The 24,495-nt window shown below is 34.1% G+C and overlaps 1 protein-coding gene across 4 annotated transcripts in view; it reads right to left on the reverse strand.

The window, feature by feature from the left end:
* Positions 1–24,495, reverse strand: part of LOC115514131 (pleckstrin homology domain interacting protein) — a 149,521-nt gene that overhangs the window by 117,915 nt on the left and 7,111 nt on the right. For all 4 annotated transcript variants that reach the window (XM_030315881.1, XM_030315880.2, XM_030315879.1 and 1 more), the window contains exons 5-6: positions 15,412–15,562; positions 15,226–15,324 (exon numbers count right to left, since the gene is read on the reverse strand). In XM_030315881.1, the coding sequence (XP_030171741.1) occupies positions 15,226–15,324; positions 15,412–15,562 (250 nt within the window). The remainder of the gene's footprint in view (positions 1–15,225; positions 15,325–15,411; positions 15,563–24,495) is intronic.

Below are 24,495 nucleotides of genomic sequence, written 5' to 3' on the forward strand. Positions count from 1 at the left end.
GTCTCTTGGATTATAGAAACTCCTTAAATTTTATTAAACTAGAACATTAATTTTTAAAATGAGCATGGTTAAACAGATATAAGGGGTCACAAAGGAGTAAGTTCCTTATATGACATTATTATAAATCAAGTAACATATAGGACTTGGTTTGAAAGTACATTTATTTTCCTAAGTATGGTGATGGGAAATATTCTTAAATTAAGCCTGCCAAAGCAAATTTCTATCTTCCTTCACTTGGCAAATTCTTTCTTACCCTCTAAGGCCAATTAAAACGTCACCTCTTCTAGTAAGACTGTAGTGAATTTCAAAAGCAACCTAACTGGTCACCTTATAATATCACTCCTATTCAAAACTACAACAATGCTCATTTCATTCAGAATAAACATTAAATTCCTACACCAAGCCTATCAAGGCGATGCATGATCTTGTCTCTCATTACCTCTCTGATTTCACTTGCTACTTGAAACCCTTTACTTGGTTTACTCCAGCCACTCTATGCTCCCCCATTCTCCCAACACTGGAGGCATGCTCTTAATGTAGGGTTTCTGCACTGGCTGTTCCCTTTGGCTAGAATACACTGCCCCCATACAGCTAATGCCTTGACCTTCTCCAAGTCTTTTCTCAGATTTCTGTCACTTCCCAATGAAGCCTAATCTGATCAGTCCATTGAAAATTGCAATTCATTCCCTATCACAACCCACAACTACTCCTGGTCATCCTTTATTTAGCTCTATATTTGTTCTTTTTCCATCAGTTATCAGCTGATGGTATACATTTATTAGCTTATTATGTTCAATGTTTATTTCTTGCCTCCCCAAACTACAACTTATATAACAAGCTCTATATGTGCCAGATTTTTGTCTTTTTTGTCCTTGTATTACCTAAAAGCTGACAATGCTACCTAGAGCTATAGCATAGAGCTGACAATGATGGCTGGCACTTAGTAGATGATCACTATATATTTGGTAAATTCAATGAACAAATTACATATAAATATATAATAAGATTATTATCTTATTAGATAATAAATTATCTTATTAGATAATAAGATAATTAGGCTTAAGGAATAAAACAAAAATGGAGGATTTGTCAAACTGATTACATATCCAAAATATCTCTAAATAGTTCTTCATTTCAACTCCTCTGCTAAATGGATTTAATTTGGAGGGAAAGAGAAAACTAAACATATATTACTCAAATTCCTAAGTAAACAGACCAGCAAATAAACATTCAGAAATCACTGTTAAACATTTGAAATATCAGTCTCTTAAAGTGTGAAGAGAGAAAAGAAACAAAATGGTGAAAACCCCCATCTGTACCAAATCATTCAGAACAGTCGTTGAAACAAAGTCTATGTGCACAAGCCTACAGAACTATTAGAGATAAACAAAAGGCCCACAAATTTTTAATGTTAGATATAAATACATACATATCTAACCTGTGGGCTCATGTTCATTACTTCTGTAAGTATAAGGATGATAAATCAAATCTTCCCACAGGTCACTTTTCCCCAGTTTATACCTAGTTATTTTTGAAGAATTGATTCATTTCTCTAATCATAATACTATGGGTATTCAGTGCAGAAAATAAGAGCACAAATGAAAGAAGAAAAATCCATGATTCTAACACCTAAAGCAGTCACTTCTAAAATTTTGCAAAGATTTCCCTCATAAACAGCATTTTAACAGCTATGCTATATTCCTTAATGAAGTAAGATTAACCTTTAAGTTTGACAGACTCGTGTTCAAACTTCATACCGTGGGGACTTTAAGCAAGTGATTTTATCTCAATTTCAATTTCTCCAGTTATATTTCTAGAAACATCTTCCACAATATACTTGACTTTCATGTTATGTTGTTCTTTGACATCTCACAATTTCACAATTTTCAGTATATTTCCCTTTTTAAAATAATTTTTTCTACTCATTTAATATGAAGAGTTCTCCTAACCAGCCAATAATACAACAAATATCCACTTACATTTTCTTTTACTTCTCTGCGGTTTAAATTTCTCACTTAACTCCTTAATTTATCTGGAGTTTTAGTATATACAGAAGTGAGTCTCTAAAGACATTTATTCTACCCCAAATAATCATTTGTTCCAGACTTTTCATTTATGAATCCTTCTCTCTATTAAAAATTGTGATTAAATTATCTTACATATGTATATCTGTGCCAGATCACTGACCACATGTCTATTTATATGCCAGTACCAAAAATTTAATTTTGTAACTAATAATGTTTTAGTATTTATCTGGCTATTCATCACTATGCATCCATTTTTAAATGTCTTAGTCTTGATTATTATCCAATTTGAGGATCACTGATAAATTAAAAAAAATCCATTTGTTGGGAATGTAAGGATAATTTCATTACCTTATAAACAACTGACATCTTTCTATCTAGGAACATGATGCTCTGTTCCTATACCTGGGACCAAGTTTTCAATACAGATGATTTTAAGAAAAGATAAACATAATCAAAGTAACCTTACGATTTTCCTCACTATACAAATCTGGACCATCTGAACCAACTTCCTGGGAAATCTGTATACAAATCTGTACTATTTGAACCAAGTTTTGTAAGGAAACACTGGGTAGCTGCCAGGAAAGAGCATCTGCAATAACCTCAGTAGCTATGATTTTGAGGACACTGGAAAAATACATGATAAAATCTCTGCAAACAAAAAAGAACTGAAATAGAAATACTATCATTTCCCTTCAAAATGTTTAGAATTTTTTCTCCTTCTGCTAAGTACTTTTAAAATGGAGAAGAACACATCGTGGAATTGCAATAAATTATCCAAGATCAAAAGTAACCATTGCTGGGTGCCTCAGTGGGTTAAGTGTCCAACTCTCTGATTTTGGCTCATATCATGATCTGTTTGCAAGATCAAGCCCCACCCACATGAGGCTCTGGGCTGACAGCATGGGGCCTGCTTGGGATTCTCTCTCCCTCTTTCTGTACCTCCCCCACTCATGCTCACTCTCCTTCTCCCTCCCTCTCTCTCTCAAAATAAATGATAAAAACCTTAAAAAAAAAAAAAAAAAGTAAAACTGCTTAAAAAAAAAGTTGGGGAAAAAAATTTTAATTACTATGAATTAACAAAAATGCAGAGGTTATAACGTTTTTCTGAGTTTTGTTGTTTTTTTCTTAACGAAGAACAATATAACATGCTGTACAATGTAGATCTACTCCAGTGAAGGAAAACTGTTTTCCTTTAACAATCTAAACTAGTATAACTAGTGTTTGCAACTTCTGCCAGCTCATGAAAGCAGAGTCCTGCTGGTGCCATAATGAATGCAAGGAGAAGCATGTGGCTGTAGATTCCAAAACCCAGAGAATTTTTATGACAATAGATGAAGAAGCAAAGGAAAGACAGAATATGTAATTCAGCAGGTATCTCAGTGTAACCTGGGATCTTTTCTTATACAGAGAAAGGGGTACTCAGATAAAAAACCTCAGGGTACTTTATAAGAAGAATAACTGATTTTTACTAAATTTATTTTTGTACTATATTTTGACTAATTTTATTTTGTGATTCTGGTTAAAAAAACACTTTGGGGTGCCTGGGTGGCTCAGCTGGTTGAACATCCGACTCTTGAGTTCAAGTTAGGTTGTGGTCTCATGGTTTGTGGGATTGGATTCAGGCCCGTGTTAGGATCTGTGCTGACAGCACAAAACCTGTTTGGTATTCTCTCTCCCTCTCTCAAAATAAATAAACCTAAAAACAAAACAAAACAAAAATCTTGGAAACCTCCCAGAGTTTCTGTAAATAAAATGCAAAATAGTTATAACTTATAATTAATAACCACATAAACAATTCTTAAATTAAAGTAGAAAAGAGTGACTTCTGGATAATCAGTACCAAGGTTTCATTTTAACCTCCATTATCTGTGTTAATAAAGGCTTTCTAAATGTAAAATTAGGAACTCATAACTATAAAACAAGAATTTGGAAACCTATAAAACTAAACTTGAGTGAACTACAAAACTGGTAATAAACATGTAAGCAAGACCACATGAAAACAAATTCCAAACTGCTTTATTGCTAGATGATAACTAGTTTTCCCAACAAAATAATGCTATATCCATGACCAGGCACTTACAGAATAATTACTATAGAAAACACCCTGCAAGTTCAAAAAGTTGCCTATGAGTGTGTTGGTGATTTCAAAATTTTCATTAGATAAATGTGTGGTGTAAGGTATTTGATAAGGCATAAAATTACATAAAATTTTATTCATTTTAAAGAACCACAAAAATGTTCTAATGAAAAGAAGATATGACTATGGGGTCACAAAAAAATAGCTATATGAATCTCTAAAAGAGAAGTTATGCTAAAGCCAGGAATCAAACACCTTGAGAAAATGGCTGTGATGAGGAAAAAGTCACCAAGGCTTAGAGCTAGAGACTTCAAGAATCCAATGATTGGAGTGCCTGGGAGGCTCAGTCGGTTAAGTGTCCGACTTCAACTCAGGTTGTGATCTCATGGTTCACAAGTTCGAGCCCCACATCAAGCTCTGTGCTGACAGCTCAGAGCCTGGAGCCTGCTTTAGATTCTGTGTCTCCCTCTCTCTCTGCCCCTCCCCCACTTGCACTGTTTCACTCTCAAAAATAAATAAATGTTAAAAAAAAATTTTAAAAAATCTAATGACAGAAAAAGTCTTATCTGCTTCAAACAATGTGGGTAAATGTCAAAATACAATACAATTACTAAAGTGGGGAGAAAAATGGCTACAGAACACTATTATGAAATAACAGTCTGGAAAATAATGGCTAATATTTACTGAGTGCTTTAGTACATGCCAGGCATCTTACATTGATTCTCATTTAATCTCACCCGTCTTTTACGGCAGATACTATTATCTCCAAGAAGGGGATATTCCTTACCAGTAAGGAAACTGAAAGCTAAAATTTAACTTTCCCAGAGGTGAAGTCCAAGGTTGAATTCAGGCATCTACTCCCAAGAGCGCACTCTTACCATGGTGGTTAGGTAAACAAATATTAGAAAAAAAAAAATGAAAGGAAATATGCCAAAGCAGTAATAGCAGTTAACCAGTGAGACTGACTGCTTTTTGAACTGTTCTCTGATTTCCAAGTTTCCTCTACTGATTATTTCCTCTATTCATTCTGATTAATTTTAATTAAATAAAGTATAGCTCAGTCTGTCTCAAGGAACTCAAAAGAGCAATATGACAAATCTAAACTGTCTGAAGAGATTAAATTCAAAACCTGAGAAAAACACGCCCAAGGATAAAGATGCAAAGCATTTAAATTTATTTAAGCATAAAAAAAGAACCCTTAAGACTAAGCATACCAAAGCATCAGAATTGTATACTATAAAACAGACAATAACCACTGTCTATATGACAATGGATTGAATAAGACTACAAAGAATTTACACCTGGTTTGATTCAAAAGCCATAAAATAATACAAAGCACCATTAATTTTGTTTGTAAGTTTTGTTTCTAAAATCTTTCCCAATAAAATTTTAAAGTAAAAGAGAAATATATCAAAGACAGTGTAGGTTCAATTTTATTTGGGAAGGAATCCTGTAAGAAGGAACTTTTAACAGTTAATTCACCATAGAGCCACAATTGATAAGCTTGCCACAATTCTCCTGAGGTTACTAATATAGACATTAGTAGGGAATAACAACCAAATGTTCGTAATTTGAGGGCCACAGATAATCTGGAAAATAATTCAACACAGATTGGCTTATTTCTACATCATCATCTGATCTTTGTATCATTCTGCACCAGTAACTAGCAACTAACCAACACGAGAACAAGGCAAATAAATCACCGTTAACTATAATGAACAAAATTCCCAACTTTAGTTTTATAGTAAAAGGGGTCTGTAACATTACAAGGACAATCCTGTAAACAGCTTTTGGTCCACAAAAAAGGAAAGAGAGAATAGAAAAGTATAATAATCACCTGGGCAACACAGCACCCAGGAGAGCTTCTCTCTTTCTTTTACTACTCTAACTAAAATAATTAGTATGCACAGTAGCTACCCTCCAAATCTCTACATAGTCAATTTGGTGTTTAGTTGTACCTCCCATATGAAAGACATCATGTTTTTAAGATTTAGCAGATACCACAAAGACAAGTAAGCTCTAAAAAGGAGAGCACAAATACTAAAATAAAATACAGAAAGTAAAGAGATGATTCCAAGAGTTAAGCAAAAAAATCTCATGAACCAAGTACATAAGCACAAACAAAACAAACCCCCAAAACAGACATTACAATTACAAGGATTCAAATTTACTAGAATTGTAAAATTACTAGATTTGTATTATTCTTCCTCCTCTTTTCTTTCTTGGAAACTAGTCTGATGGTATTTCAACCATAAAACTTTTAAATGTTTTTATAGTAATTTTAATAAAAATTCATTTTTTTAAAGCTATATAGTTTTATGCCAAACATTTTAATCATTTAATTTTAAATTAACAAACATTTATATAGCACCTATATGGGCCAAGTATGGACTAAGGGATGTAACAGAGAAAGAAAACACACAGTACTTACCCTCATGAAGACTGTAGTCTAGCAGGGAAGACAGACGTGAAACAAGGACTTAGAACAAGAAGTGTCAGCAAAACAAAAAAAAGGTTCAGAAAAACCTTAAAATATACAGCAGAGGGCCCTAAATATATGGCAGGGGAGGGAAGGGGTTGCATATCAGTGAGTCAGGCTTTTCTGAAAAACAGACATTTAAACTAAGACCTGAAAGTGGAACAAAGAATGTTGGTGGGAAGGGAGCATATTCTAGGTTGAGGCAAGAGCATGTGCAATGGTCTGAGGCTGGAAAGAACATGGCACTCAAACTATATAAGGAAGTAGGTATGGCTAGCACACAGAGCACACTAGGGAAAGTGTCAAGTGAAGAGATGGGAAGGTAGGGCACAGACTCCAGAATGCTTTGTAAGCTATGGTAAGGCATTCTGGACTATTTCCCCCAAATTAGGAAGTTAAAGGTTATTAAGGAGAAAGAAGTGGGAATAACATAAGATTTGCTTTGGGATAACCGATTGCCATTTTATCTCTTGACCACAATGAGAACAGATCACAAGGAATATGGCTAAAAGCAAAAGTTGATTTTGCAAAAGAAATCAAAGGGCTCAAAAAACAAAATTTCATTTTAAACTAGAATGTAATCAGTTTGCCAACAAGACTGTTAATAATACTTTCTCAAGGAATTGAATTATTTTCTCTCAAATTAAGTTATTTATATGGAAAGAGATAAACTTGAAACAACATACCATGTTTTAATCTTTCTAAAGTTCACATTCTGAATTCAAAGGCTCCTATACCCAAATCAATAAATGGACACAAGTGGTACAAGGCTAATGCATAAAGAATTTCACAGAGAAGGCAAAACGGTGCTAAATAAATGTGACATAAAGTTAAATGCATATTTCAGAAAAACACAACCAGGGATAACTGACTTGGTCACTACCTCTTCTTTTTTTCAGCTTCTTTGATAAAGTTGGGGTATCTTGCAATGTTGTTATGAAAAGCAAATGAGACAACATGTTCTATAAACTCAAAGGTATTATATACTACCACAATATTGACTTTGAACAATCAAATCTTCATGTTATAAAATTAAATCTTACTAACCACAGTTTTTCTTTTACTTTTTAAAAGACTTTATGGGACATCATTTTTTCCCCTTCATCTTCCTTATGGAGCTGAACAAACTGCTGCTCTCTTCATATAAATATCTATTCAGCCTGATCATGGATTTCCTAGTTTCAAGATGTCTAGGAAGATGTTCAATTCCTTGCCTTTTTTTTTTTTTTTGGTTTAAAATTTTTTATGTTATTTTTATTTTAATTTTTAAAATGTTTATTTTTGAGAGAGTGAGCAAGCGAGTAGGGAGGGTCAGAGAGAGAGGGAGACACAGAATCTGAAGCAGACTCCAGGCTCTGAGCTGTCAGCACAGAGCCTGACATGGGGCTCGAACTCACAAGCTGTGAGGTCGTGAGCTGTGAGATCATGACCTGAGCCAAAGTCAGACTTTTAACGGACTGAGCCACCCAGGCGCCCCTAAAAAAAATTTTTTTAATGTTTATTTCTGTGAGAGAAAGAGACATTGCAAGCGGGGAAGGGACAGAGAGAGAGAGGGGGGAAGACATGGAACCTGAAGCAGGCTCCAGGCTCCAAGCCGTCAGCACAGAGCCCAATGTGGGGTTTGAACTCGTGGACTGTGAGACCATCACCTGAGCCGAAGTCAGACACTCAACCCACTGAGCCACCTAGGCGCCCCAGAAAACGTTCAATTCTTAACTTCAAAATTCAAAATAAAAAGTCAGAGACTTTATGAAGAAAATAAGATAATTTGCCTCACTTAAACAGATATGAAATTCAACATCAAAGTAAACAATCTGGAAAAATATGGGACACAAACTAAAAGGGGGTAATGAAAGGCTAGTGCTTCCTAATTACTACTGACACTGCTTGCCAGACATAGTACAACAAGAGGGCAGGGGGCACAGATGATACCTCTCATCACATCTATGACCTTAAAAAGAATTTCTTCTCATTATTAACAAAAGAAAATAAAACACAGCTACAAGAGCAACAATTTGAACTCACCTAAGTAAACTGTCATTCTTCAAAGTGTTTCCCCTTTTCTGGTCAATCATAAATTTGAAAAGAAATTTAAGCAAAAGAAAAAAATAAATAATAATGTCTATTTTATATATTTGGCACTTTGGCATAATGAACATTAGCTTTATTTCCCTTAAAACAAAAATGCAATACATCTTAGGAGTCTCTCACAGTTACCTATTCTTAGAAGGCAAAACAAGGAAGTAGAGAGGCTGAGGGAGGAGAGGAAGGGGAGCAAGGAAGAGAATTAAAATAACAAAAACCTGTGCCAAATGGAAATATGAATGTCATTCTGAACTTTTCTTGTCCCACCTCATTCATTAATTACATCAATTACCTACTTCCTCTTCATTTAATATTTACTAATGCTGAGGAATTGGGTCCATAAGGAGCAATAAAATATAATCTTTATCCTCCAGGCCCTAACAGTACAGTAGAAAAAAACAAAGGTAAATAAATATCATTCAAGGGACAGATTAAAAAACAGAAACCAAGACCAAAAAATAAAAATCCAAAAAATATAACTAAGTCAGAAATGATTAAACAACACAAATTATAAAACTAAGATTAGAAAAATAGGAGAAAATGAGTTCTGAAAGAGAAAATGGTTACTGAGAAAATAGGTCAAAATGAATGTATTTAAATAAGTGATGAATAGATGCCTAACTTAGGATAAAGTATAGACTGAGGTAAAAAAGGTACAAAACTTAACAGAATATGAGGTAAAGAATACATGAACAGGAAAGAAACTACAGATTATTATTATAATCTTACAAATTACTGAATTAGATGTCAAATGTTAAATTATATGTTAAATCTTACAGATTTATAACATACAATGTTATTAATACTTATGTAAGAAACATGGTTACATAAGGAAAAACTTAACTCTAACCTCCAGATCTCAGCCCAGTGCCAAATTATGTTAAAAAACTACCAACTGTAGAATAAGTCAAATATTGGAAATGTGGCAAAACAGCACAGTAAAAATAGAAGGGGAAAAGACCCTTTGCTTTAAAAGTACTCAAGATTTACTAGCAAAATAATGCATTAAATGAGAATTACACGATGAAAGGGCAAAAAGTTACATTTAGTGTAGTCTACATTGTGCATACATAGTCACTTTGCTATCTCATTTAAGTTTCCAAATTACCATATATGGTAAATTTCACCCCTATTTTACAAATGAGGAAGTTGAGAGGCTAAAAAATTAAATAATTTGCCTAAGGCCACACATCTAGACTAAAGCCGAGTCAAGATTTATAATCTAATTTTAAGCAAATCTTTGCTGCCTTTGCTCAAACTAGTTTTCTCAGAAAAAACTATAAATGTAGATGAGATCTAAAACTTCTTTTCATGCAAAAAGCTTCTTAATGTTAACTGCATGTTTGTGTAGCAAGGCTATTTTTCAAGGTAAAGTTTTCCTTACACTCACACAGAATGAGATTTCTCAATACTCCTTATCCTCACCCACCAAAACTGGAACTTTGCAGCAGAAGCAGCAAGTAAAATGACAGAAGCAACAAGTAGAACTACATAGGCAAAACAACAAACAAGATGAGATATGGAAAACCTAAACACAGAAAGTTTACTTGGCTAATATGGTAAATGTCAAAAAATATAAACAGGCAATTAGCAAAAGATTGCTTTACTTTATTACAACCTTTTCCACAAGATAAACATGCATTAAATGAATCCCCAAATTTAACTTTAAAAACAGCTTTAATGTACCTATGTCTCTTCTTTCCAGGTCTCCCTCCACTAATGTCATTTATTATTAAATTATGCCTATTAACATAGGCAAATACAGAGTAAACTATATCTGAAAACAGGCATAATATGGGTACGGAGATTGGAGAAAGCACAATACCTGAGATCGTAAGTATGTTTGAAAGTAAATCTGTTATTATGCCTAATACATGATCATGTATCTCTTCTGTAGAAAATGAGTTAGAAGATAATGATAACAGATTAGTAGGACCTTTCTTTTCTTTTATTTCTCTCCCATTAAGAGAGGTTCTAGAGGACTAGAAAGCAGCTGACTGCTTTGGTTCTCCAAATTTGAATTCCAGTTCAATTTTCACAATTTACATCAAGGACTAGGAGATGCAAAGCAGTCGGGATTTATAAAATAGGGTAAAGACACACTGAGATAAGCTCAATACCTGGTTCTTAAATTATACAGGTATGGGTTTTTGACATCTCAAGTGTAATGAACTGATAATTCATTAATAAACCTTAATTTCTTAAAAACCAGCTTCTGAGGTTTTCCCTTAATTCAATGATATCCTTGGACCAAGTCTCTCTCTTGGCTATTCCAACCATCTATTCCAATTTTTACCCCCTATACACTGCTGAATTTTTTCAGTCCCACTCCAGTTCATCAATTACCAACTGCCTCTTCATTTAATGTTTACTAATGCCAAGGAGTTGGGTCTATAAAGAGCAATGAAACATAATCTCTATCCTCCATGTCCTAACAGTATAGTAGAAAAAGAAAAGGAAACAGACACAACTATGTGACAAAAGCTATAGAAGAGGTAAGTATAAGCAGACATTTAAAGTTTAAAGAATGAATAGATATTCATAGAACTAACAAAAAAGAGAGACATTGCAGACAGAAATAAAACGTGCAGAGACAAAGGGTTAAGAGGTTAGCTGACTGTTAAGAACTGCCAAGGAGTTGTACAAAGCTAGAGTACAGGTAGAGGCAAGGAAAAGGCGGGAAGATGGGAAAAGGTCAGCCTTATGAGCAACATTACATGGTTAAAACTATTCAAAGTCAATGAGGGAAAGGAGGCATGACAGGATCACACATGCCTTTTACAACTTTTAGAGTTCTCAACTGGAGACAATTTTGCCCCAGGGACATTTGGGAACATCTGGAGATATTTTTTGGTTGTCACAATTCCAGGGGCAGAAGGTGGGAAATGCTACTAGCATTTACTGGGCACAGGCAGGGATGCTGATACAACACCCTACAATGCACAGGGCAGTAGCCTACAACAAACAATTCTCTGGCCCAAAATATAAACAATGCCAAAGTTACAAAACCTTGATTTAGAGCTAAATCCTAGGGCACAGGAATAAGACTAGAGGCAAGGGATCAAGTAGCCTATAAGTTCAAGGAGAGCAGAGGTCAAGCATGTTCTTATTTATCCTAAAACTCCAGATGCTAGCCCAATGCCAGATATAATGAATGCAGAGAGATTCAGTAATTACTTAGTAAGTGAATGAATGATGTTACAGCTCCAGGCAAGAAGTACCAAGGCCTCAAATGTGGCTATTGCAATGGTAATGAAAAACAGACTCAAGAGATTAGAATAAAATACACATGCCTTATTTACTAAACGAATGTTAAGAAATGAATTAAGAAGTCTAACTCCCAGGCTTGGAATAACAAGTTTCACAGGGTTAGAAGTTCTATTTTACACATTTTAAAGTTTCAGACAAATGTGAAATACTCAAATTGAGAAGTACAAAAGTTTGCATATAGTCTGCAAAAATCTAAGAAAGTAAAATCCAATTTATCACCACACTTATCTTACGTAATCTTCTGAGTTACAAGAGAAAGTTCATTAAAAAAAAACAAAAAAACTTAAATTCCTAAGTGCAGTTTGGTAACCTGGAACAAGAAAAGACAATTAACAGAAAACCTTGGTGAGATATGAATAAGATCTGGTGTTTAGTTAATAATACTGCCCCAATGCTGGTTCTGTAGTTTTGAGAAATGTACCAGGTAATAAGATTACAACATTAGGAAAAACTGCACAGGGTGTATAAACGGAACTGTGAACTATCTGTGCAACTTTTCAGTAAATATTTATTTCCAAGTTAAAAGTTTATTTTTAAAACTTCTGTATCTCAAATGCTTCAAAATTTAAATATCTAGATGTATATTAAATATTTAAATCCATAGTTTATGAAAAGTTAAAATGTTAAGGTTTTTTCCTTACGTCCCTTTTTACTTGGTAGTACTACATAGATCAAGGAAAGAGCAAAGAAAATCTTTAAAAGTAGCTAGACAGAAAATAGCAAAGAGGAATCAACAAAAGAATTAAGTCAGTACTACAAATGTTCATATTTAAAAAAAAAATCTTCTAACCCATACTCTGTGATAACGTAAAATGATACACCTTATCACCATGCAGGCCAAAAGCTTGATGAACTTTTCTTTCCACTTCCATCCTATTCCCAATTTTGTAGCAGTCACAAAACATTCAAGACTGTCACCAAGGTGAACCGAAAAGAGATGATACTAAACTATGACTATAATAAATAGACTCATTTTTAGTCCAGCTTTTTTTCTTTGGGAACTTAAGAAACTATATGGAAATATGAAAAAACAGGTAAAATTGGCATTATAATAGTTACTTTTTTAAATAAAAAGAACTAGTATTTTCCTGAAAATACAAATGGAAGAAAAAAGCATTCATCTTAACCCTTATGAAATTAAGTCTTTCAGAAAGATACAAAAATTACCAGCTTGGTAATTAATTCTGATACCTGAATATATCAGTTGCATTACTCTGCTGTAACAAAAAACTCAAGACATTTTGGTCATATTCCCTATATCCATGTCAGCAATATTTACTAATCTGACCATGAGACTTAATACCAATTTTCTTGAATAGCCAAATGCTACGACTTGAAAGTTTAGCTTACTGAAAATAAGACAGCATAATGGAGTCAGGCTGGTTTCATGACTCACTAAATGTGTAACCTTGGTCAAAATGCCGACGTTTTCCATGCCTCAATTTCCTTCTCTATAAAGTAAGAACAGTTCCTCCTATAGGCCATTTAGGTTTTAAAAGAGAATATAAATGAAAAATGCTTTGAGTACTGCCTGGCACATAGTAATTACTCACATAGGAAATGTTAAGATGAAAGTTATGTACCGTCAATCATTCTTGCACTTGCATTGCCTACCACAAGGCTACATGACAATGTGTTGAAAGAATAACATAACACATTCTCTTTACTATACAGACCTGTAGTTTTTCAAAGAGAGGATAAACTTCTCCCTACCAGTAAAACTCCTTTAATATTTTACCTTCCCCTTCTTTCAACAAAACCATTTTGCCCCTAGTATAATTTTCTAAGTGCAAATATACTCTAGTGTCTCAAATCCTTTGTTTTAATAGTTGTTCTTTATATATAGATAATATATAAATATCATTATGTAACCAAGACAATATACTGAAAAAAAAAATCATCCACGATTGTCTGCCATACAAATGTCACATAGGATACCTTTGGAAAATAGGTCAGTGAAAACAAACCAGAATACATCACAGAGACAAAAAGATAGAAATCATAAAAAAAGAGAAGGTGATAGAGAAGATAAAGTAAGGGAGTCTAGTATGTGTTCAACTGGAGTCCCAAAGGAGAGAGAATGGAGCAAAGATGATATTTTAAAAGATAATATTTGAGAATTTTCCAGTGCCAGTAAAAGACATTACAGATTCAAGAAACCTAATGGATCTCAAACAAGAAAAATAAACCCCACAGACACCAAGGCATATCACAAACTGCAGAAAATCATCAAGATTTCCAAGCAGCAACAGTTAGGAGATTTAAACTCACATATATCAATAATTATATATACAGAACAAAATGCCTTACATAAAACATTAAGACTGCCATACTATATTTTTAAAAAGCCACTTCTTTGCTATTTTTAAGAGATATGGGAAATGAAAGGACACAAAAAGGTTAATAGTAAAACAGTGAAAAAAGATATACCATATAAATCTTAAGCAAAAGGCAGAACTGCAATGTTGATGATCAGTATAAGTATCCAGAAAAGGAAGAAGTAAGTACGATTTGGATAGGTGGGAGAGGGAGAATAACACTCCTGGATAGGCAAAAGGGTAGGGGTGGGAGAAAAGGCTATGACTAAAATATGAAAGTCTCTGAAAATTAGAAGTTTAGATTGGTGCTAGAGGAAGTATGACATCATTAAAATATCTTAAACAACCTCTTTATACTACCTTGAGTAGAAGGACAACACAGCAAGGGTAGAATTAAAGAAGATTAATATTACAGTATTCTAAGAATGACCTGGAAGGGAAAGAGGGAGAAGACACTGAAAGCAAGACTGGTTTGGAAATGCTACAGTAATCCAGGAAGACCAAGGACCAGGTAGAAGAGACAAGGGATGAATGAATCTACGAGGTATTTCAAAAGGAAGACCTAGCTGCATCAGTTTTCCTTCTTTGAAATTTTAAAGGCAGAAAAATACACTATGCTTTATAAAAAAAATAACCGAACTATTTTTGTTTTCCACCATCATAACTAATGTGTATTGTGATACAGTCACCCACAAAATCAATCTAATACATTTTAGGAAAACAGTTTTTCTGTAAAAATAGAATATCAATAAGCTAGTTAGCCTACATTACGTACAATACATACAATCCATAATTACATATCGTGACTTCACTATGAAGATTACTGACATAGTAAAAAGAAATGATAGCTTTTTCCTTACTTGAATGCTAATGCACATAATATGAAATTCTCTTGAACTAAAACATTTTTATATTCAAAAGCTCTTTACCAAGAGGATATCAACTTGGTAATGAACTCAAACAACTCACCAATGCTGGGTGGGCTACCATAGTTAATTGGTGACTCAGGTGGTCTTCCACAATGCAATGCAGCCAGAGCAGATCCTTTCCACACAACATGCTTGCAGCCTATTAAACACACATATTTTTATGGATCCAAAGGTAGAACACATATACAAAAAAGAATGTCTAAATCCTATTACAAATTGTTCATACTTTTATTTGTGCGTAGCAAGGACTGTCTTCCAGCTCCTAATAAAGTTTGTACTCCAGGAACGCTTTGTGGAATTTCTTGTTCAAGAAGAGGTCCTAGCCGATGACATATTTGCAGCAAGTGATCAGGTGCTAAATGTCTGTAATACTTCACCTATTATGTGAAAGACATATAAAATACTTGCTAAATAAAGTGATATAGTTCTTTGTAATAAATAAAATATACTTTAAAAAATAGAATAATTTGTTCTGGCTAGTCCACATTTCATTTTACTTGGGGTCAAAGTTCATGTCTGTTCTGTTCAACCACTTGACTCACAGAATAGTTACCCCAACCATCATTTACTTCAGTGAGGAGAAAAACTGCTAAAGAATTAATGTAACCTAAATATAGCAAGTTATAAATTAGCAGATTCTAGTCAATGCAAATACTGAATGAAGAAAAACTATATAGCATTATAACCTAAAATGATGTTTAAATTTTAATTTTCAAAAGCTTCAAACAAGTCATCCAACTACAAAATATAATAAATGTTTTGAATCTTTTACGTAAGGAGTATCTCCAGAATAATTAAGGACAAAACAAAAAAAAACCCTGATAGTTCATGTACTCATCACAAAATTTAAAAACAATTATATAGCCTCTATGATGAATTTTGTAATTCACAAAAAACCTTAGAGAGAAAGGCCAAACTGCAACTACTGATTTAACTAAGCTTCGACTATAAAATAAATCTACCTACCACAAAAAGTTTGGGCACTTTGGAACAACTTCAAAACACTGTTTAATTTATGATAGCATTTGAAACCAAGATATGAAATTCTAATATTTTTATTATCCATCCTGAAAGTCTTTTAGAATGCTTTAGAAAGAGAATTACAGAAAAAAAGTATACTATTTTATCATTTCATTATTAGGGTATCAAGTTATAAAGTTCAGCTGTTCTCAAAGTGAGTTCTGGGAACTCCTGAAGGTTCCTAAAGTAAAAGTCATAAATAATACTAATATATTATTTTTCTTTTTCACTTTCTCATGGTGGATTTTTCCAAAGGCCAAGTGGCATGTGATATCACAACAGACTAAGTGAGGCAGCAGATATAAGAAACCTATTAAGCCAGACATTAAACATTCCTGATAATGTAAAACAATGCCACTCTTCAAAACTTTTAGAAAACTGTTATAAAAAATGTTAATCAATATGAAGTGAGTTTACTGTATTTAAATGAATAAAATATTTTATAATCTACCTTAATTTTTAAATCATATGAACAGGTAATTCCATGTAAACAAAGAAAGTTCAGTAATTTTTATTAACATAAAGCGGTTCTGAGGCCAAGTGTTTGAGAAATGCTACTCAAGTACACACGGTAATGGCACTTTTAATATGAATTCCTTATAAGATTGATCTGGGGAAGGAAGTGAAGGGTTAAATCATTTCATTCCATCTTGCAGTATCTGTTATACCCAAACTATAGAAGAACATGAATGGTGTTTTTATAAAGTTAGCTACTATTCATCCTTCTAAGCTGAAGCCAATTAAGAGAAACCAACCTACTTTTTATAATACATTCCTGTCCTAGAGACAACAGAGAGCCATACTGTTACACTGACAATTTAAAATAATACAGTGTGTGGCATATAGTAGATGGTCAGTAAGTACTAGTGGAATGAAGAATTGCAGAAAAGAGGTCCCAATACAAATTATATATACTATATTATGTACCTCTGAAAAATCCTGAGATAAATCTGTTTGATTTTAATACAATTTCCTAAACTTATTAAGCTAGGATTCCTTTTCCCTAATATCACCATCTTGACTTAAAACATACTTTTTCAAACACTAAGGTGATTAGCTAAGCAAAAAAAAAAATTAGAAGAAATTACCAAATATGAATTTTTAAAATTATATTTAATCTTCCCTAATTTGCTTAAAAATAAAATTTAAAGGAAAAAGCCTAGAATAGAGTCCCTTCTAGTTCTAAATTGTGTATCATTATTCTTTCTTTTTTTTTTTTTTTTAATTTTTTTTTTCAACGTTTATTTATTTGTGGGACAGAGAGAGACAGAGCATGAACGGGGGAGGGGCAGAGAGAGAGGGAGACACAGAATCGGAAACAGGCTCCAGGCTCCGAGCCATCAGCCCAGAGCCCGACGCGGGGCTCGAACTCACGGACCGCGAGATCGTGACCTGGCTGAAGTCGGACGCTCCACCGACTGCGCCACCCAGGCGCCCCGTATATCATTATTCTAATGTGTTCTTTAAACTAATCAAAATTTCTTTTAAAAATTTTATTTTAATCATAAAGTTCATTACTTAATAACTTTAGTTTTGTGATTGTCCTGTTTTGGAGTCATTTTGCAAGACTCATTTCAGGTAGGGAACCTGAATATCTTTATTGCAGAATTGTGTCTTTGAATAAAATACTATGAATCCACTTTCTCAGACTTAGTCTTCCCTTGGTGATTTAGTATATTTCAATTTTTCAAAATCAACTTTCACTTTAAAAGTTAGATACTTTCAGTTCTTAAAATCCTCAGGGGCTTTCTGGCTTTTGAAACTTTATACAAGCTGATTCGTCTGCTGGAAATCTTTTCTCTGCCCATCCACCTTCCCCAACTCATTCTCCTTCATGTCTTAGTCTATGCCTCACTGCCTTCTATGACCTACTACAATACCTCTGCCCCCCTTTTTTGGACATTCTATCTTTGTATTTCCATAGCACATTATACTCCTCCCCAAAATGTTCTTTTACCCCACTAACCAGCAGTCTGTAGTACTTCTATCATATTGTTCTTCATATATTTTGTTATCTAGACCTCAGTGAGAATCTAATCATAGCTATGATCCTCTTCCCCCCAAACAACAACTCTATCTTGCCCTGTTTTGAAGGTTCTTAAGACCCCTGCAATATCCTAAGACTGCCGATTTACTTGTCCATGACCTATATAGGTAAACACAGGCTTAGATCTCGTTCACTTGTTCTACCAGAGTCCAGCTCCAGACCCTATTTCTTCTCACTCAATACTTCCTACTTGGACAATTATTATACCAATGATTCCAAAATTTGTAACTGGAGCCTAGGCTTACACATCAAACTTCCTTAAAAGATATCTCTCTTTGGATCCCAAGCCCCCCTCAGCTCAACATATGCAAAATGAACTCATAATCCTCATGTCAACACTCACCTCCCAAAATGTTCTCTACCCTGACAAACGGCAACACTATCCATCCAGCCTCAAGCGAAAAAGTTGTATTTTTTACATTGCCCATTCCTCCATCTCCTTCCCAATATCCAAGTAGTCACCAAGTTCAATTGATTTTCCCTTCCTCTTCTCCACAACAATCCAATTCAAAATCATCGTTGCAATAACCCCTATCTCTCCCACATCTACTCATGCCTCCTACCTCATTCGAATCTATAATCTCTTCTATTCCAGAGGTACTCTGTATACTGCAATCATAATGATCTCTCCAAAAGCTTTATCTGGTCAAGTCACCTTTACTTAAAACACTTCAGAGGGGCACCTGGGTGGCTTGAGTCAGTTGAGTGTCCGACTATAGCTTGCGGTTCGTGGGTTTGAGCCATGCACAGGGCTCTGTGCTAACCGCTCAGAGACTGGAGCCTGCTTCAGATTCTGTCTCCCTTTTTCTCTGCCCCTCCCTAGCTCACGCTCTGCCTCTCTCTCAAAAATAAACACTTATAAAAAATTTAAAAACACTTCAGAGACGGGGCGCACCTGAGTGGCTCAGTGGGTTGAGCGTCCAACTTTGGCTCAGGTCATGATCTTGCAGTTAGTGAGTTCGAGAGACCTGTGGGGCTCTGTGCTGACAGCTCAGAGCTGACAGCTCAGAGCCTGGAGCCTGCTTCAGATGCTGTCTCCCTCCCTCTCTGCCCCTCCCCCATTTGCACTCAGTCTCTCAAAAATGAATAAACATTAAAAAATAAATTAAAAAACAAAAACAAACACTTCAGAGACTTTCCTTGCTCTTTAGATATCTGACTCCTTAACATGGTCTACAAATCCTGAAAGGCACGTATGGTCCATTCATATTTCTCTGCTTCATCTGGCACGTTCTTAGTCCTACACGCTCCAGCCCCCACTTACCACATTTAGACACACTGGCCTTTTTTCAGGTTCTTTACCTGCACTCTCTGCTCTCAGGCTTTTCCCAGGTGGCATACTCTTTACATTTCCCCACATTCCTTGCCCAAACAACTCTTCAATGTGCTTCAAATCTTCTCTTCAATGTAACCTCCCTAGTTTTCCTTTATCTTACCAGTCTAAATGTGTTATCTTGGGTACATACTCTTGGCAACTTTTTCTTAACTCATGTACCAGTTTGTTATTATACATCTAAAAGTTTAATAATTCAATGTTTTTCTTCTCAACTTTGCCATTAACTACAAGAGTGTAAGAATCAAGTCTCTTTTTGGTCCAAACTGCATCACATACATACATACATACACATACACACACACACACACACCCAATACATACTTATAAAAATAAATGAAAACTTTCTTTTGCTACCTTAAATCATTATTCTTAAGGAGTATTAATCCATGTCACTATGGTCAATAAAATGTAAAGACAAACACAAATTTTAAAAAATGAAAATGGTTCAAAAAATTAAAATGGCTCATATATGACTACACATATGTGATTTTTAATTTTCAAATTAGTAAGATACCGTATCTTTAATATTAAGCTTTTTAGTTTGAATAAATTTTTATTTTATTTGTTTATACTAGTAAATAACTAAAAGGAAATTAAAATCAAAAGGGAAATCGGAAATGAGATCGTAATAAAATCCCTTAAACAAAATGTATATATTTGGATTCTTGGTAATGGTTTGTACACTATTATTTGGGAAAAACAAAACAACATCCTCAATTCTAATATACTGATTACTTTCCATGACCCATGCTGCTTTCAATTTCTTAAGACATTCAATGTATAAAAAGTATGATCAAATTATAAATTTAAAGGTGATAAATATTAACAACACTATCTAGCTAACACATATTGACTACACTCTAAATGCTAGGCCTTGTGGTAAGTTGGTAAATTTTACATGTAAAAGCTCAGTTATTTTAATAACCCTAAGAGATATGAACTATTATTCCCGTTAATGAAGAAATTATTATACAATAATATAAAACAAGGTTCCCAAGATCACACACATTTAGTGGATAGCAGAGATGAGAATCAAACCAAGGAGCTGTAACTCCAGCCCTCATTTACACTGCCTGTAGTACCTATTGCCTCAAATACATATATATCAATATAGAAGAAAGCTTAAAAATAGACATTCCGAATAGTTTTCAACACAGACATTAAACTATGCCGAAAAAGAAACATTCTGAAGTTCACTTTCAGTACTAAACAAATTAGCACAAAGGCACAAATTCCTACAGGTAAAGGGTGACACTTAAAACAACTAAGGATAGAGGGGCATCTGGCTGGCTCAGTAAGAAGAGTATGCGACTCTTGGGGCGCCTGGGTGGCGCAGTCGGTTAAGCGTCCGACTTCAGCTCAGGTCACGATCTCGCGGTCCGTGAGTTCGAGCCCCGCGTCAGGCTCTGGGCTGATGGCTCGGAGCCTGGAGCCTGTTTCCGATTCTGTGTCTCCCTCTCTCTCTCCGCCCCTCCCCCGTTCATGCTCTGTCTCTCTCTGTCCCAAAAAATAAATAAACGTTAAAAAAAAAATTAAAAAAAAAAAAAAAAAAAAAAAAAAGAAGAATATGCGACTCTTGATCTCAGGTTTGTGAGTTCAAGCCCCACGCTGGGTGTACAGAGTAAATAAACAAAACTTTTTTAAAAAGATAAACAACTAAGGATGGAAAATAAAATTACAAAGATAGAGTGACAACCCTAAATACTCTCTCCTACTATGGTTATCTCCTACTATGGTTAAAGGAAATCAATGTGATCAGCCCTAGTTTTCTCAATATTTCTAAAATTAAAATTTTAAACTCTTAAAGTTAGAAGGTACAAACAGATTAAACCATAAAATTTATGATTACTATCCTGAAAAGAAAATAAGAAAAATACACTATTTTTTAGCTGTGCTCCCCTTTTAAATTTTCATAAACATCTCATCTTCTCTCCTACTCAGATGCAAGAGCCTGATTTAAGGATGCAAACTCTGATGTCATCTCACTGAGATTCACTCTTACACCAGGGGGCTAGTCAGAGCTTTTTCAAACTTCTCATATCCCCACTCCCACCTCCAATCCCAAAAGAAAATCACTTGATACAGTAACAACAATCTTTGGGTTAAGGGTCCATAATTAATGGTTAAAACCTGAATTAAAGGTGTCCCTGTGTAAATATGTTAGGATATCTAGAACATAGGTCAGCAAACATTTTCTGTGAAGGGTCGGATGGTAAATATTTTGGGCCTTGGAGGCACCTATCAGCTGTACATACATATTTTTACCAACTCTAAAAATGTAGTAACTTTAGCTTCGAGGCCTTATAAACAGGTTTCCTACACAATTTACCTGCAACCAACATAGTTTACCACCCCTGATCTAAACAATTCTTGGTTCTATCAACATTTCCACTAGCAAGGATAGCAGAATTCTGTGAAAGAGACAACTCTGCTCAAGCCTTCGCCCAAATCATAAACCTTTATCACTCCTTTTTCCAGCTGCATATTTAAAACATTTCTAGAATTGTCTATCACAATTTGAACAACAGGATCCTCTTCTGAAAATGCAAACTATAGCAAGGAAGGAGCAAGGAAAGACTGAGGTCTTTGAGTAGTTTACTTTCTTGCATCCCTGCCTAAAACTATCTGCTTCTGCTTACTATGCTACTTCATATAAACAGCCGTTCTTCCCAGCCAAGAAAATTTTGACATTGTCAATGGAAATTACCGTTAAAAGGTAAATTTTACCAGTGGGAAGAAAATATAAAAAACTTGGAAGCCACTGCATTCCACCAGACATACTGTCATTAAGAATTCTACTCAATTTTTAAAGAAAAGGTCAGTAGTTTGATTGAAAGCTCTAAAGTCCAACAGTCTACGTTTAAACTTGCTGAGCGCGGGAAAACATTTATTCCACATCTCAATGCCCTCATCTACAAGACTGAGACTGCCAAGTCACCACCTTGGGAGGTAGTGATGGTAGGTGACATGGAGTTGTCTGTCATTTAAATTACACTTCACATTACATGCTCCATGTTGATCTTTCATGTTGAGAATCTTTCTAGACCTACGCAGGGAAAAAACATTTTGGAAATCATTTTAAGGACCTTTCCAAAATGAGGCAGATCAATACAATGAAACTACTTGATTTACCTATGAGATCTAGAAATATCAGTTCTTCCTCTAGCATATAATTTAAGAAGTCCCTATGAAAATAAGATCCACAAATATTTAGCACTACTAGGTCCTGAACACCTGATCTGTTCTAAAAATGTCAGTTTTTTCACGTTTTCTCAATTTTTTTCAAATCTGAAAGGCTAGTTACTTCTGCTCTCCACTATAGTTCTAAATTCTAAAAGGTCAGCTTAGTGAAATACAATTCTTATTTTTACAACTATTCTAACATATGAACAAAATCATAAATTTAAAAGCCCTATTTACCATTAATCATTCTCTAATATCTATTTTTAAAACCAGATCTCAAATTCTCAAAACTTTAAACTTCTAATTATAAATCAACAGATTTACAATGTATAGGCTAAAATTACATCCACCATCTTTAAAGCTAGTTTACATTTTCTGAGCAATTTTTTAAAAAACTGTGATAGCCTTCCACGTAGAAAATACACGGAATACTTACTTTGTGTCAAGTATTCTCAAAATTTATCTTCACAAGCAAGTAAGATCAAGTATTTTCCCCATTTCACAGATATAGAAAACTGAAGTCCAAAGGTTACAGCTTCTTAAAAGTCATACATTTAGAAAATAGGAAAAATTAGTAATCAAACCCAAGGTCTCCTGATTCCAAGATTACTGTTACTTTCACTACATTAGTTTCCTTCTCAAAACTTTAGTCCCTGCTCCACTGTCACACAGCTCTTAGGATTATACTCTTAATAGAACCTACATAAACATTTTTCGAGTCAAATCCTCTAATCTGGTAACTATTCTCACAAGGACTCTTTACATGCCTATGATTTCTTTGTAATTAGAAGTATAATAAAATTAATACAGAATCTTATTAAGTGTCAAAATTAATCTTGGTGGTCTATTTACCCTTAATTAACTGTCAATAAACATGCTTGAAAGACTGTCTTCTATTCACAATTTAATCAACCACCTAAGAATTCATTTAGATAATTCAGCTAGTATTATCAATACAAATCTGTCTTTTAAAGAATATGCATGATGCTCTTCCAAATTTTATTCATCACAATCCGACTATATTTTGCTACAAAAAAAAAAAACTTTATCAAGAATTTAGGTGTCCACAAACTACAAAGGATTCTCTATAAAAATTAATTTAAAACACTACATGATAAAATTTAACTTTTTGAAATATTACATTTTGAAGTTTTGTTTTTAAATTAAATCATGTTTCCTAAGCAAAATTTGTACAGTTAAGAAATCCTCTTTAAAATATTATTTACTAAACTAGAATTTAAATTTAGTAAACTTAGTTAATTTAGTAAATTATTATTTACTAAACTAGAATTTAAATTCGGGATTCTGTTGGAAAAGTTATCGTCTATTAATTTAAAGACGGAAAATTCTTAAACTATTCTTAAAATGTCAATATAAATACTCTTAAGAGAACGACTAGTTTCATTTTTAGTCACGTTTCAGTTTCAAACAGTATACTCAAAATAACTAACACCACACATACAATGGCAGTGAAGTTGTTTAAAAAAAAAATGCACATTTCTCCAAGTTGCCTAGAATTTAGTATTTCCTCAAAATCTAAACCAGAATCAAATGACACAAGGTAAATATTTCTTGCATTTCTACTATAACCTCTGCCAAGACAGGCTATGTGCCTGTTCTCTATCCCTGATAAAGATCAAATGGGTCATGCCACCATGATCACAGGCCACCTGGAGTCCAGAATACGTGCCTCCTGCTGCCATCATCCATGCTATCACGAATAA

The sequence above is a fragment of the Lynx canadensis genome, chromosome B2 (genome assembly GCF_007474595.2).
Source record: "Lynx canadensis isolate LIC74 chromosome B2, mLynCan4.pri.v2, whole genome shotgun sequence".
Lineage (NCBI taxonomy): Eukaryota > Metazoa > Chordata > Mammalia > Carnivora > Felidae > Lynx > Lynx canadensis.